The sequence below is a fragment of the Neoarius graeffei genome, chromosome 10 (genome assembly GCF_027579695.1).
Source record: "Neoarius graeffei isolate fNeoGra1 chromosome 10, fNeoGra1.pri, whole genome shotgun sequence".
NCBI classification, from domain to species: domain Eukaryota; kingdom Metazoa; phylum Chordata; class Actinopteri; order Siluriformes; family Ariidae; genus Neoarius; species Neoarius graeffei.
In genome coordinates this window covers 7,659,934-7,675,269 of record NC_083578.1, presented here as the reverse complement: position 1 = coordinate 7,675,269, position 15,336 = coordinate 7,659,934, and the positions used below count along the sequence as shown (strand labels likewise).

The 15,336-nt window shown below is 41.4% G+C and overlaps 1 protein-coding gene across 3 annotated transcripts; it reads left to right on the top strand.

Annotated features, from left to right (window-relative positions):
• The first annotated feature begins 777 nt into the window (after positions 1-777).
• Positions 778-8,979, top strand: polr3d (polymerase (RNA) III (DNA directed) polypeptide D). 3 transcript variants are annotated; one of them, XM_060931188.1, is made up of 9 exons: positions 778-828; positions 3,813-3,960; positions 4,502-4,545; positions 5,934-6,088; positions 6,319-6,443; positions 6,810-6,993; positions 7,064-7,314; positions 7,500-7,655; positions 8,743-8,979. In XM_060931188.1, exons 2-9 carry the CDS (start codon positions 3,820-3,822, stop codon positions 8,857-8,859), a joined length of 1,173 nt encoding a protein of 390 aa, XP_060787171.1. In that variant the 5' UTR covers positions 778-828; positions 3,813-3,819; the 3' UTR covers positions 8,860-8,979. The 3 variants fall into 3 exon arrangements, with proteins under 3 accessions (XP_060787171.1, XP_060787169.1, XP_060787170.1); XM_060931186.1 differs by having other exon boundaries at positions 7,497-7,655; XM_060931187.1 differs by having other exon boundaries at positions 808-896; positions 7,497-7,655.
• Positions 8,980-15,336: the final 6,357 nt, after the last annotated feature.

The window sequence follows — 15,336 nt, the reverse complement described above, 5'->3', positions numbered from 1 at the left end:
GAGCGCCCGGAGAGCAGTCAGGGGTTCGGTACTTTGCTCAAGGGCACTTCAGCCTAAGGCCGCCCCACGTTAACCTAACTGCATGTCTTTGGACTGTGGGGGAAACCGGAACACCCGGAGGAAACCCACGCAGACACGGGGAGAACATGCAAACTCGCCGTGCCCTCGCCGGCCACTGAGTTTGAACCTGGAACCTTCTTGCTGTGAGACGACTGTGCTAACCACTACGCCACCGTGCCGCCCTTTTTTTTTTTTTAGAAGAAATATTCCAGTACAGTATACTGTCCTGTACTATAGTGCATTATACTATACTGTACTATACTGTGCTAGAATATAATGTACTATAGCATACTAGACTATACTGTATTATACTGTGCTAAAATAATATATTGCACTATACTATACTATACTATACTATACTATACTATACTATACTATACTATACTATACTATACTATACTAATAAACTCCAGTTTTCTTATGAATAACATTGTATGTCAGTAACTCAGCCTCTAAGGTTGATTAACAACAATAATATTCTAATATTTGGCATTACAGTCAAATGATAGATAGATAGATAGATAGATAGATAGATAGATAGATAGATAGATAGATAGATAGATAGATAGATAGATAGATAGATAGAGTTGTTTTGTGAAACTTGGGCAGCTCAAAGATAATTTTTTTATTGCAGCTTATTTTAAAAAGCTACTCATTAATCAAATAATATTTTATTAAAAATCGCTGAGTTGTCCAATGACGTCACAGAGGTGAAAGGTTGTAAAACCCCGCCCATTAACCATTGGCTATAAATTTCATCAGGGAGCGGTGAGTGTTATAACTGTATTAGTTTGATTTGGAGACGTTTGGTTTCAGTGAACAGGGGAAGAAAGCGGGTAAATATATACTTAAATATTTTCTTTAGCAGTTATAAAGCTGAGTTAATTATTTAGCAGCCGGTTGAACAGCCATGTGTCTCTGCCATGTGTTTCTAATGACATGAGAACTTAGAGAACTGTTCCATCACTGGTTATTACACAGTACAACGACGTCTGGCATCTAAAGTCTAAACATGGAGTTATGTGTGTATGAATTGTGTATTTAAAAAAAGTTATGAGTGCGGCTGAATCCTGAATTTGCCCCTACTTCCTATAACAAGTGCACTATATAGTGCATGAAACGAGTCCGATACAGTTTACATAACGCACTATGTGCCCGGGAGTTGTGACGCTTTTGCGCATGAAACTGTTTGTCTGAGTTAAATCAGTGCTTTTTATAAAAGAAAGCATTAAATACCGTGTTAGCCTTGGAGTGCTAGCTAAGCCATACGGCAAAGCAGCCGCCATATTGGAAAGGTCCAAGATGACTCATAACGACGTTTAACCTGATCTAAACTCGCTTTATGTTAAACTGATTTACACAATTTCTTGTTTACATGGGCGATAAAATTTCTGAACTAAAATGTGTATATATTTGTGGTGATGTTTTTATTGAGCATAATTATTGGAAAATGTCAGCAGGGAAGCAGCAGGATGTGCAATCCAGGGGACTTTTATAACAAACTGAAGATTTCAAAACAACAAATTATAAATATACATTTTTAGAAAGAAACAAGTCAATTAAGAATTATATTAAATCATAATGATTAATTTATTACGGTGTATTAACAAGCTTGTAAAAATACCCCTAAAACTAAGTTTATACAGTCTGTATTAGTAACCAAATGTTTTTGCTAATGCTAACCTGACAGGATTTGGCCTCAAGCTAAACTTGGCTAAAACCGTATTTCTGTTTACTAAAGTTAAACTACAACGAAGCTAATCACAAATTTGCAAACTAATATTATGGAACTATAAAATATTAAGGACTTGAGTAGATATTTAACTGTAAACAGTAATAAAGTGTAAACTCCAGCAGCTATAACCCTGTCTTTACTCCTTCATAAGACCCTGCTATTAAGTCCTATTAAAAAAAAAAAAAAAATTCCTTGGATAAAATCTTTTATATTCCAAATTCAGTTTGATTCAAGTCTAACTTGAAGGTTTTGTTGAACTTTTGAAAGTTGAAACCTTCAACATGATGGCACCATTTAGATCTTTGTCATGTTATAGTGGTGCTTGAAAGTTTGTGAACCCTTTAGAATTTTCTATATTTCTGCATAAATATGACCTAAAACATCAGATTTTCACACAAGTCCTAAAAGTAGATAAAGAGAAGCCAGTTAAACAAATGAGACAAAAATATTATACTTGGTCATTTATTTATTGAGGAAAATGATCCAATATTACATATCTGTGAGTGGCAAAAGTATATGAACCTTTGCTTTCAGTATCTGGTGTGACCCCCTTGTGCAGCAATAACTGCAACTAAACGTTTGCGGTAACTGTTGATCAGTCCTGCACACCGGCTTGGAGGAATTTTAGCCCGTTCCTCCATACAGAACAGCTTCAACTCTGGGATGTTGGTGGGTTTCCTCACATGAACTGCTCACTTCAGGTCCTTCCACAACATTTCCATTGGATTAAGGTCAGGACTTTGACTTGGCCATTCCAAAACATTAACTTTATTCTTCTTTAACCATTCTTTGGTAGAACGACTTGTGTGCTTAGGGTTGGTGTCTTGCTGCATGACCCACCTTCTCTTGAGATTTAGTTCATGGACAGATGTCCTGACATTTTCCTTTAGAATTCACTGGTATAATTCAGAATTCATTGTTCCATCAATGATGGCAAGCCGTCCTGGCCCAGATGCAGCAAAACAGGCCCAAACCATGATACTACCACCACCATGTTTCACAGATGGGATAAGGTTCTTATGCTGGAATGCAGTGTTTTCCTTTCTCCAAACATAACGCTTCTCATTTTAAACCAAAAAGTTCTATTTTGGTCTCATCCGTCCACAGAACATTTTTCCAATAGCCTTTTGATTCGTCCATGTGATCTTTAGCAAACTGCAGACGAGCAGCAATGTTCTTTTTGGAGAGCAGTGGCTTTCTCCTTGCAACCCTGCCATGCACACTATTCCCAGTGTTCTCCTGATGGTGGACTCATGAACATTTAATGTTAGCTAATGTGAGAGAGGCCTTCAGTTGCTTAGAAGTTACCCTGGGATCCTTTGTGACCTTGCCGACTATTACATGCCTTGCTCTTGGAGTGATCTTTGTTGGTCGACCACTCCTGGGGAGGGTAACAATGGTCTTGAATTTCCTCCATTTGTACACAATCTGTCTGACTGTGGATTGGTGGAGTCCAAACTCTTTAGAGATGGTTTTGTAACCTTTTCCAGCCTGATGAGCATCAACAACGCTTTTTCTGAGGTCCACAGAAATCTTTGTTCGTGCCATGATACACTTCCACAAACGTGTTGTGAAGATCAGACTTTGATAGATCCCTGTTCTTTAAATAAAACAGGGTGCCCACTCACACCTGATCGTCATCCCATTGATTGAAAACACCTGACTCTAATTTCAACTTCAAATTAACTGCTAATCCTAGAGGTTCACATATTTTTGCCACTCACAGATGTGTAATATTGGATCATTTTCCTCAATAAATAAATGACCAAGTCTAATATTTTTGTCTCATTTGTTTAACTGGGTTCTCTTTAACTACTTTTAGGACTTGTGTGAAAATCTGATGATGTTTTAGGTCATATTTATGCAGAAATATAGACAATTCTAAAGGGTTCACAAACTTTCAAGCACCACTGTAGTGATTGTTAGTTATAATGTCTAACTTTGGTTTATACTGTCAGTGATGGGATGTGAACCCTGATATTTCTTGATGACTCTGACTCTCATGGTGTGATTGCAGAGCGAGGATGGCGACCCCAGGCTCCGGTGACTCGTCTTCGAACCCGAGGCCTGCGGCTGGAGGTCGGGGAGCGATGGTGAACCTCAGGGCGCCCGGCCGTCTGCCCGTCATGCGCTCCAGAGACCTCACGCTGGGAGGCGTGAAGAAGGTACGCCTGAGATCTAGTCCTTACAAATCCCATTTCATTCAAACGTATGCTCCTAAAACGGGTTATTTAACACTTATAAAAATCGTGACTAACCCGAGTCTTTTACAGCCAAACCTGCTTTTCCAGATACTGTTCAGAGTTGTTGCTTCAGCTGGAAACAGAATTCAGCAGCTGCCCTTAGACTTCCATTAATAGATTATTTTTTTTTAAATAAATGTAAAGATATTTTCAGGTTTTTTTTTGTTTGTTTTTCCCCTCTTCTCAGAATAGGGAAATTTGTTTAGTCTGCTTCATGATCATGATATGTACATTACAGATGTTATGATTAGATGCAAAGTTGAAAGAACACTGGAGTATTCCTTTAATTTTTCCTTTTGTTATTGGCTCATTTCATAAACTCGGTCTTTTGAAAAATTATAATTTGACATAAGGGTCTGACAAACCAGATGCATCCCTGGTGATTGTGTTATACGTAATTAAAAAAAAAAAATCTGTAAAATTACTTCGTTATAAATAATTCTTGTCATCTTTTCCCTCACAGAAAACTTTCACGCCGAACATCATCGGACGAAAGAGTAAAGAAGAGTAAGTGGCGTTTAAGACCTGAGGTTGTGATGTACGATTTGATTGTTTTGTGGTACTACAAGCAGGGCTTTGAACCGGTTCAAGGAACGAAAACGAAAACCGGGAACTTTTTCTATTTCACATGGAACAGAAACGAAACCAGAAACTTTATTATTTTTTATGTTCCGGAACAGAAACGCTTATTAAAAATAATGGTAACCGGTTAATACCGGTTTTTATTTCGTTCCTCAAAGTTTCCGTAGCCTACAAATAGTCATTCTTCTCCTGCGCAAGTTTCTATGACCCGCTGGGGTTCACTTCCTGTGTGACGTTCGCTGACTGAATGGAGAGAGCGGGAGGGTGGACTACTATCACGTCTCCACATCTTAAATAAGAGGTAAATATTGCAGTCTATCGTTATTCAAAAACGTCAATTTCAAACACGATATCAATATCCACGTTAATGAGAGGCTCGCGAACATTAAATGACGTTAACCTCTGTTAGCCTATCAATGCATAGGGCCTGACTAGCCTTTGGTAACACACTAAACGAATTATCTTTCTTTTTTGGCACTTTTTCTGTTTGTGTAGATGGGAAGACATACTGAGAATCCAAATCGCCAACATTTTGAAATAGTTTTGAATTATTTCTTGTCTTATTTAATGAAGGTTGTAATAGAATTAGCCTACATTTGGCTTAAGCTGGATGAGACAGAGACATAATTTTATAGCCATTTGTTAAACAGCTGACAGGGAACGTAATTAACCGTTCCGGGAACGAATTTTTTTTTTTTTTGTTCTAACTGGTTCGGGAACGTCTATTTAATGGTGGAACCCAAAACCGGAAACGTTAAAATTTCCAATAGGAAAAAAATTCTGGTTCAAAGCCCTGACTACAAGTTTGCTTGGAGTTTCTTCTTGATTTTTTTTTTTTTTCCTCAGGAATTATAAGGATCTCTATTTTGATAGGAATGGGCGGGGCTTGCTATATGGGTAGCTATGGACGATGTCATGTTTTATGATTGAATAAAGTCCTTGATTGGCTGTGGGAAATTCTTACAAGGTGACAAATACAGTATTTGCCGAATTTTCAGTCAGGGTGTGGTACTGTTTTTGGAAAATAATCAGTGAAGTGTTACTGTTCAAAGTGTCGTACATTTTGATCCATTTTATAGTTGCGTTTAATCTACAAAATGGTTATTACTTATGTTCTAGCAGCTATAAATATAAATACTTGTTCCTTCACCTTTTCTTGACGATAATAAGATGCGAAAAAAAGTAGCTTGTTAGGAAGAGAATGCAAACGCTGTAGTGTAAAATTTAAAGGAACTTAAATGTTTTATAACTGGAGAGTTGATTAACCAGCTTTCTTAATAAGCAGCTTACACTCTGCTGCTGTTTTCCTTCAGACTGAAGATGAACGAGGGACCCAGGAGAGAGAGGAAGGATGCGGAACGTGGGCGACAGCGAGACGGGCGGGGCAGGGGGCGGGGCCGGCCAGAAGTCATCCAATCCCACTCCATCTTTGAGCAGGGACCTGCAGAGATGATGGCCAAGAGGAAAGGTGAGGAGGTGCTTTAGTCTTCTGTAGTAGATGTGGGCGGACCTAACATCTGTTGACCTGGATTGGACAAACATCTTAATCAGACAATCGTCTTGATGGTGTGTATCTTACTTTTCTGACTTTTAACCACAAACATCTTTTGTATTTTTGTTGCGTCACGTTTGCACCCTTTTGGATTAAAGTTTTGGCACCCTCAGCTCTAGGTGAGCGATTTACTTTGTGTTTGCCAGGTGTGTATGATGACGCACGGGACACGCCCAACAGCGCCCCCTGCCCCATCATCAACATTAAGAAGGAGAAGAGAGAGACCGATGAGGAGACCAAAGAGATCCTGCGCAAGCTGGACAGAGACGATGTGAGTGTGAGGGATTAAGGATCTCACTAGCAAGCAGAGCTGCTTTAATGATGCTAAAGAAGGAAAAACATTTCCATGGTGCACTTTTCAACATGGTTCTGCTTAAGAAAGTAGTCCTGGGTCCTGTTCCTAGCATATCGCGTTACAATTCAAAGATTTGCTAATAGTGATCCGTTGAAGTCCCGGATTGTCAAATTGATAACCCAAACCAGCTAACTTGGTAATCCATTCATGAAAAGGGGGGGAACCCAGTCCCCTTGATTTATTACAAGATAAAAAAAAACAAAACCCCCTCACATTTCTAAGTTATGAATATCTTTGTATTTGATTCGATGATGCCCATGACCCTTTGCGTGTATACGGCAGTTTGTGGACGACCCACAGCTGATGAACGAAGCGCGCTGCTGTCCCGTGCAGCTTCCTCTGGCCGTGTCCGGCTGGGTGTTTAAAGAAGAGTTTGAGGAAGACACTAAAATCAGAGGAGTCAAAGTCGAGAAGTGTGCAGAGGATGAAAAGATGAACATGGAGAGCTCAGACACTGCTGTCTCGGGTGAGAGAGCGAGACACATGCGCACACCAGCTTTACTCTTTTGTCTTCTCAACTTTTTTTTTCTGTCCAGTCAAACAGGAGCCTCCTGATATCCCTGTGATGAAAAAGATGGAGCCTATGTTTAAACCGCCACCCCTTCCTGTACCAGACTCTCTACCTGACCTGCTCCAGGCATGGAGTCACTGCAAAGAGGAGGAGCTTCTGTTCATGCAGCTCCCTGATTCGCTGCCGGGACAACCGCCAACGAGTGACACCCGGCCCACTAAATCCACCGTGCAGTCTGAGGACGGACAGAATGTACTCCAGAAGGCTGAAGGACAGGTGTGTGTGTGTGTGTGTCCTTTCTTTTTTTTTTTTTAAAAATCCATTTATAGTTGCGTGTAATGTAGGTTTGTTTCTGTTCTCACTTGCATTATAGCAGCTATAAACTGAGCTGTGCGATTAAACTCTATAATACATTATTATGTTAATTAGGCTTGTGTGTGTGTGTGTGTGTGTGGTAGCAGCAGGAGGAGGCTGACGAGGAGAACAGCTGTCATTTGAAGGATCTACAGGAGGGTCTGGTGGGCCGCTTATTGGTGAGGAAGTCAGGACGAGTGCAGCTCGTGTTGGGGAACATCATACTGGACATGGCTCTGGGGACGTCCTGCTCCTTCCTCCAGGTCTGTCACTCTCCATGCCTTATATAGAGATCTTGCAGTCACGTGACCGGAAAGTACACAACCGCCATCGTGTCGGTCAAAAACACCGCTGAATACTGCTGCACTCGTGTACAGAATGGATCAATTTCAACCGACGGACTACACGGCTCATTTTTCTAATGAACAGATAACTAGATATATGTCTAAAATAAACGATCTACAGATTTGTGACCCTTATGGCTTTCCGGACGGAGTTTTCACGACCGGATTTTGAACTGCCAGCGGAATACCCGGACGTGTATGATTACCTCATTAACTTTCCCTCGCTGTTCAGTGGTGAAGCACTGCGTGCTTATAAATCTCTGGACAGTTATCTTTACAGAAATTCAGGATTTGTCAGCTACTCAGATGTGGCATCTTGTAAACAAGAAAATGATCCTCACTGGATGGGTAAGTCACTTAAGTATTGAGTATAGCACTGACCAGCCGATTATAGAATAAAGTAATTCCAAATCGTCCGTGTTTACATGGATCTGGCGTTGGAGAGGTAGAGGCTTGAGTAGCTGTTTTCTGAGCTTTGTCAACAGGCCGGCTCTGCCTGCAGCCTCCCTTTTGCTTCGGCTCCCGGCGCTGCCTCCTTCGCTTTGCTTCCGATAACAATCCACGGAGACCCAGCTGCTCTCGCAATCTGGTCTCGTCCGGAATGTTTTTTTTTTCTCGTCCGGAATGTTGTGCATGCGATGGAAATCGCTACAAACCGTCATTTTCTGCTGGAAACCAATGTCCAGTAAGTCCATACGGTTGTAGTGGATATTGAAGTCCGGTACAGACGAACAACACGCAAAAATGCACACAAAAAACATAAACGTGCACAGGTAGGGAGAGCTTGTAGCCGCAGCCGTTGTAGTAGAATTGTATATAGTAGGGTTTTCCAGAAGAAAAGGTAGAAGTAAAAGCAGAAGTAGAAGGCGGAATATGGCGTTTGACCGACACGATTGCGTCTGTCACAATCTGGATCGGCTGTGACGTCACATGCAAGATCTCTATACACACACAACTACAAATCTGTGCTTTATTTATTAAATATGCTGTGTGCACGCGCGTGTAGGAGTTGGTGTCGGTGAATACGGAGGGCAGGAGAGGAGACATGACTGTACTCGGCCACGTTAAGCACAAACTCGTCTGTTCGCCCGACTTCGATGCTCTCCTTCAGAACAGAGCTTGAGTGTGTTTGTCTATCTGCATCATCTCTCCTTCAGTTTACAAACTTGTACACAACTGGTAGGATTTTGAAACTACCTGTATAATCTATATATACTGTACATAAAATAATTTAAATAGAAAACATGGTTGAAATTCTGTACCGTGACTTGTTATTCTGAATGTGTTTTGATTTCATGCATAGGGTCATAAGTCTTGACCTATTAAAGCTGAATGTATGTGAATAAATTTTCTCCACGTTCACTGGATATGAGCAATCGTGTGCTCTGATAGCCTAGTAGTAGAGTAGCCAATCAGCTCATATACAGTTAGGTCCATATATATTTGGACACTGACAAATTGTTTTTTTTTTTACCTGTTTACTGAAACATATTAAAGTTATAGTTATATAATGGACATGGACAAAGTCCAGACTTTCAGTTCAGCTTTCATTTGAGGGTATCCACATTAAAATTGGATGAAGGGTTTAGGAGTTTCAGCTCCTTAACATGTGCCACCCTGTTTTTAAAGGGGTCAAAAGTAATTGGACAGTTGACTCAAAGGCTATTTCATGGGCAGGTGTGGGCAATTCCTTCGTTATGTCATTCTCAATTAAGCAGATAAAAGGCCTGGAGTTGATTTGAGGTGTGGCGCTTGCATTTGGAAGATTTTGCTGTGAAGAAAACATGCGGTCAAAGGAACTCTCCATGCAGGTGAAACAAGCCATCCTTAAGCTGCGAAAACAGAAACCCATCCGAGAAATTGCTACAATATTAGGAGTGGCAAAATCTACAGTTTGGTACATCCTGAGAAAGAAAGAAAGCACTGGTGAACTCATCAATGCACAAAGACCTGGGGCCTCGTGTACAAAGCTTGCGTACGCACAAAAAAGCTACGTACGTCACTTTCTGCACAAACATTCGTATGTACAAAGATTGACTTGGCGTGGAAAAGTGCGGTACTCTACGCAAACCTCATGGCTGGCGTACGCGCATTTCTGGTGCATCTTGGTACTTGGCGACACTTGGAGGCAGAGCAACGCAACTACATTTAGGCCTACTCGGTCAAGAGTCATGACATGGCGATAAGAGGCATCCAAAAATGCATCGGAACATCAGGCTGCGTGAATTGAAATGTATGTCAGTCATACGACATTGTCGAGACACATAATGCGAGACTGTTGGGTAAATGCCAACAGATCCATCAACCATCCCTTCCATATTGTGATTACGGGAAATGAGAAACCCCAGCAATATCATTTCCATATTATTCCCATTGACTATTGGTTAATTAATTAAATTAGAGTGCACATGCAGGACCATGCATTGCAGCTAGCTTAAGAGATCTTCCTCACGCATTTGCCGCGAGGTGTCCGACTGAAATATTATTAGTTGATGTTGCGTGGGGTAGCCTTATCACATAATTACCAAGATCAATATATGAAACGATTTCCAAGTGCGTACAAATCAGACACAGCCGCGGTGTGTGGCGTGTTACACAATGTGGCGCAGCGGCACGGCGTGCCAATAATGGAGCGAGACCTGCCGGAGGACCCAGACCCTGGGCCTCACAACGAGGTGCCACAGCGACATGGCATACAAACCCGGCAGCGCTTAATAGCCACAATGTGAAAAGGTAAGGACAGACGGGACACCGTTCATTTTTTAAGATATTCTTTTAATGTGTTATTCAGTTCCTTCAATTCCTCGCGGATTCCCTCGAGGTTGTCGTTAATCGCCTCTATCCCCTTTAAAATTTCCCCCTGCGACTCAAGGACTGCGCGCGTCAGCACCCGGCCTGTGGACCTGGCGACAGGGGCAGGCGGTGGAGAAGGGGGGCAGGTGACAGTGACGCTGGATCCGCTCGGCTGGGGGTCCTCTTCCTGCTCGGGTGGGATGGACTGGGGGCCTCCTGTTGTTCCCTGGCACCCTGCTAGAATACATTTGTCATTAAAATCCTATTGTGGAAAATATGTGCACGTTTTATTTCTGGTTACATGTGGCTAGGAATATTGGGCCTACTAAGAGAGGAAGACATTTCCTCAAATACAGGGTGTCCCTGAAAAAATGTACACATTAGAGCACTCAAGGTGTTTTTTTTTCAAAACCCATGTAACTCAAATAGACACTCATTGTGGCGCAGGCACTGCGGACGATGCGAATCATACCGTTATCTTGGTATAGGCTACATTCACATTCAGTGGCATGCAATCAGTGACCGTTGCATGTCTCATAGCATACCGGTACACTTTGAACATCACTTAACGCGTTAGTAAAAGTTGCCATGTCTTTTACCTAATGCGGGCCTTACTGCAGGTCTATTTATACTAATTAACATATTCAGTGTGGAATAATTGAGGGAGGAGACGGGGCGGGGAACAGGGCTCGTGCATGTGCGCTGAATTCCACGTTGATTGTGATGTACAACAGGAGAGTGCGTGGAAACCTTCGTACGCACTGATTGATACATCCGGATTTTTTTGGTCGTACGCAAATTTCCCGATTTTGACGTGCGCACATATTTAGTGGGAAATCCACGCAGGTCTTTGTACATGAGGCCCCTGGACACCAACAGAAGACAATAGTAGTGGATGATCGCAGAATAATTTCCCTGGTGAAGAGAAACCCCTTCACAACAGCCAACCAAGTGAACAACACTCTCCAGGAGGTAGGCGTACGGTATCAATATCCAAATCTACCATAAAGAGAAGACTGCATGAAAGTAAATACAGAGGGTTCACTGCATGGTGCAAGCCACTCATAAGCCTCAAGAATAAAAAGGCTAGATTGGACTTTGCTAAAAAAACATCTAAAAAAGCCAGCACAGTTCTGGAAGAACATTCTTTGGACAGATGAAACCAAGATCAACCTCTACCAGAATGATGGAAAGAAAAAAGTATGGTGAAGGTGTGGTACAGCTCATGATCCAAAGCATACCACATCATCTGTAAAACACGGCGGAGGCAGTGTGATGGCTTGGGCATGCATGGCTGCCAGTGGCACTGGGTCACTAGTGTTTATTGATGTGACACAGGACAGAAGCAGCTGGATGAATTCTGAGGTATTCAGAGACGTACTGTGTGCTCAAATCCAGCCGAACTGATTGATTGGTCGGCGTTTCATAATACAGATGGACAATGACCCAAAACATAAAGCCAAAGCAACCCAGGAGTTTATTAAAGCAAAGAAATGGAATATTCTTTAATGGCCAAGTCAGTCACCTGATCTCAACCCAATTGAGCAGCATTTCACTTGTTAAAGACTAAACTTCAGACAGAAAGGCCCACAAACAAACAGCAACTGAAAACCGCTGCAGTAAAGGCCTGGCAGAGCATTAAAAAGGAGGAAACACAGCATCTGGTGATGTTCAAGACTTCAGGCAGTCATTGCCAACAAAGGGTTTTCAACCAAGTATTAGAAATGAACATTTTATTTACAATTATTTAATTTGTCCAATTACTTTTGAGCCCCTGAAATGAAGGGATTGTGTTTAAAAAATGCTTTAGTTCCTCACATTTTTATGCAGTCATTTTGTTCAGCCCACTGAATTAAAGCTGAAAGTCTGAACTTCAACTGCATCTGAATTGTTTTGTTCAAAATTCATTGTGGTAATTAGAAAAATGTCTGTCCAAATATTTATGGACCTAACTACCTTGAGAAAGACAAAATGGTGGAGTGCATCAAGTCTGATATCACTTTATCAAGTATTTAAAAGAAACAGAAATGACTAAAAGAATACATTTCCTGTTCCACATTAAAGCATTTCAGCATAAGACCTTTTTTTTTTCTCCATGAATTATAGCATTTTTCACAAATTGCTACTATCGTTTTTCCAGTTTGCAAAAAATAATGCTCTCTCACATATCTAGTTATTCCACTCAAACTTGTTGTGCATGGCTTGTAGCCAACTTAGTGCGATGTGCCTCATTGGCCATCAGCTCATGTTGATTTTGTGGAATAATTATTTTATAAAACTCCTCAAACTTTCAGCTTAAAGCTATGGGCCACTCATAGAACACTTTCATTATAACGAGCATGAGCCTTTAGCTGTGCTTATATTAAACCTGTTCAGTGACTTCCACCACTGCATCAGAAAATAAAACAAAACTGCAGAATAACAGACTCAAAGTTCAGGTGGTCCTACAAGAGTATCAGATTTTAATGTACATTTCTACAGCCTGTGTACTGTAAGCACAGGATAAATCTAAATAATTCTACAGGGTTAGTCTACATTATTTTTCTCCTGAATGCATGGTGCACCATGACCACTGCTGGCATAATGGGCCCTACTTTGACATCCCACCAGTGATGTCAGACATCTGCTTACAGGTGGTGCAGCAGTATGCCATTGATGACCTGCCACTACAGAGCCAATTGCACTACGTTCACACTGCAGGCTGAAGTGACTCAAATTCAATTTTTTCGCCCATATGTGACCTGTATCCGATCTTTTATTGACAATATGAACGACACAGATCCGATTTTTTCAAATCCGACCCAGGCCGTTTGGATATGTGGTCCTAATTCCGATTCCTATCCTTTCATATGCGACTTCAGTCTGAACCGCCAGGTCGCATTCATCCGACTTACACGTCATCAACAAGCCACAAACGTCACTATTCTGCTCTGAAGTAGGCGGCGGGTCTCTCAAAAAAAGTTACAACAACATGGCGTTGATGTTCCTTTGAACGGAGGTTGCAGTCACTACCCCGCAGAACGCCTGAGCCAAAACCCTTGCCCTCTTCCTTCTCAACCTCCTCCTTAACATCAGGCTATTGTGCATGTTCTGGCTCTGTCGCAACAACAACTGCATCATCGCCAGGTACTCCATGCTGGCTACTGTCATACACAGGAAACTTTAGGTTACTTCCGTAAACACTGGCCATGCTCACTGCGTGTGACGTCGTCGTATCCTGCAATGCGCATGCGGAACACTTTTAGGTCGCTTTTCATTCATACTGAGGATCACATACAAGTCGCATATATTTGTTAATGTGAACGACCTCACAAAAAAATCGGATTTCACAAAAAAATCGGAATTGAGCATTAAGCTTTGCAGTGTGACCGTAGTGTTGGTTTCTACCATTTAAAAAAAGTAATTTTGACTAACCCTGTATTTGGGGGAAACTGAAGCCACTGCGAAAATACAGACGGTATAACAGGAACATTAAACAAGTTTCTGTTGACTTGGATAGGATGTCTAAACTTGAAAAACCAGACATGTTGAGTAAGATCTGTAATGCTCATTTCCCTGGGCAGCCTTGGGCCCGAAGGAGCACCAGTTTGATTCTTGAGTTGTGAGGGAAGAATACTTTCCCTTCCCTCTGTATGATGTCTGAAGTGCCCTTAAGGCCCTAAACCCCCCACTGCTAGGGTTGTAGACGCTGCTTCAGCTAGGTTAGATACAGAGGAGTTTCACTGCGCTGGTGTGTACACGTGACAAAGATTTCTTCTAAAACCTTCAGACCCAAACAGTTGTGCAGCAAACCATCTCGGCTTTTAATTTCAATAGAGACTTTGAAAAGAATTTACCCACAGACTGAAGTCAGAGATGTACAAGCCAAGACGGACATGTTCAGGTTCTGCTGAGTAGACTGAAGAACTGTGCAGGTAGTTGTAGGTGAGGGAGATATGTAAGCAAACCCCACCCAGCAGCAAAGTGAAGGTGATTGGAGATGCCTTCAGAGGAGAACTGCTCAACTTCCATGTACAAAGAGGAACTTTCAGCATTCTCAAAATGTTGTCCATCTTCACTACATTTCCTACATCAAAAGCTCAAGGTATTTTTCCAACACGGAGACTTGTCCAGAATTCAATTTTCATGGAGCTGGGGTAGATCAAGTTACATGAAACAAACAAAACCTGTGTCGGCAGATTCTACCGTGACTGGATCCATTAACCACTTGCCCACAAAATAAGAAATTTTTCTTGTCCTTTTTTCAGTGAGGTAATATTTTCAAGATTGAAAATATGGTATTTGGTCTTCTAAAACAGCACGACATTTAAAAATACACAGAGTATATCAATAAAAGATTTTTAAAGAATAAAGTTCTATTTCTTTGACATATCAGACAGACATAACTCCCATTTTAAAAACCACTTTCATTATCCCTGTTGCTATCGTCAGTGAATTTCTGTCAGATGACCTGACGATAGACTCGGCCATTATGGATCTTTGGTAGTTATCGTGTGGAAGCAGGCTTTATCATTTTTGGGTGTCAACAGATAGAGTTGAAATAGATTAACAGCGAAAAAACTAATTTTGTTCAAAAGAGAAGCCCACAGTTATTTTAAAAAAATGCTATCGTCAGTCTGTCAGTCAAATGCACCTGACGATAGCAAAATTCAAGCCCTCACCACGCACATGTTGACTGACGCAAAGAGGAAATTCTACTGCGCATGATTTTTGCGACAGCAGACATTTACTTCCGGGCAAGACTTGGAGTTCCGACAGCTAGATTTCATCAAATAAATCAAGGTAAGATTTTCAGTCAGCTATCCTG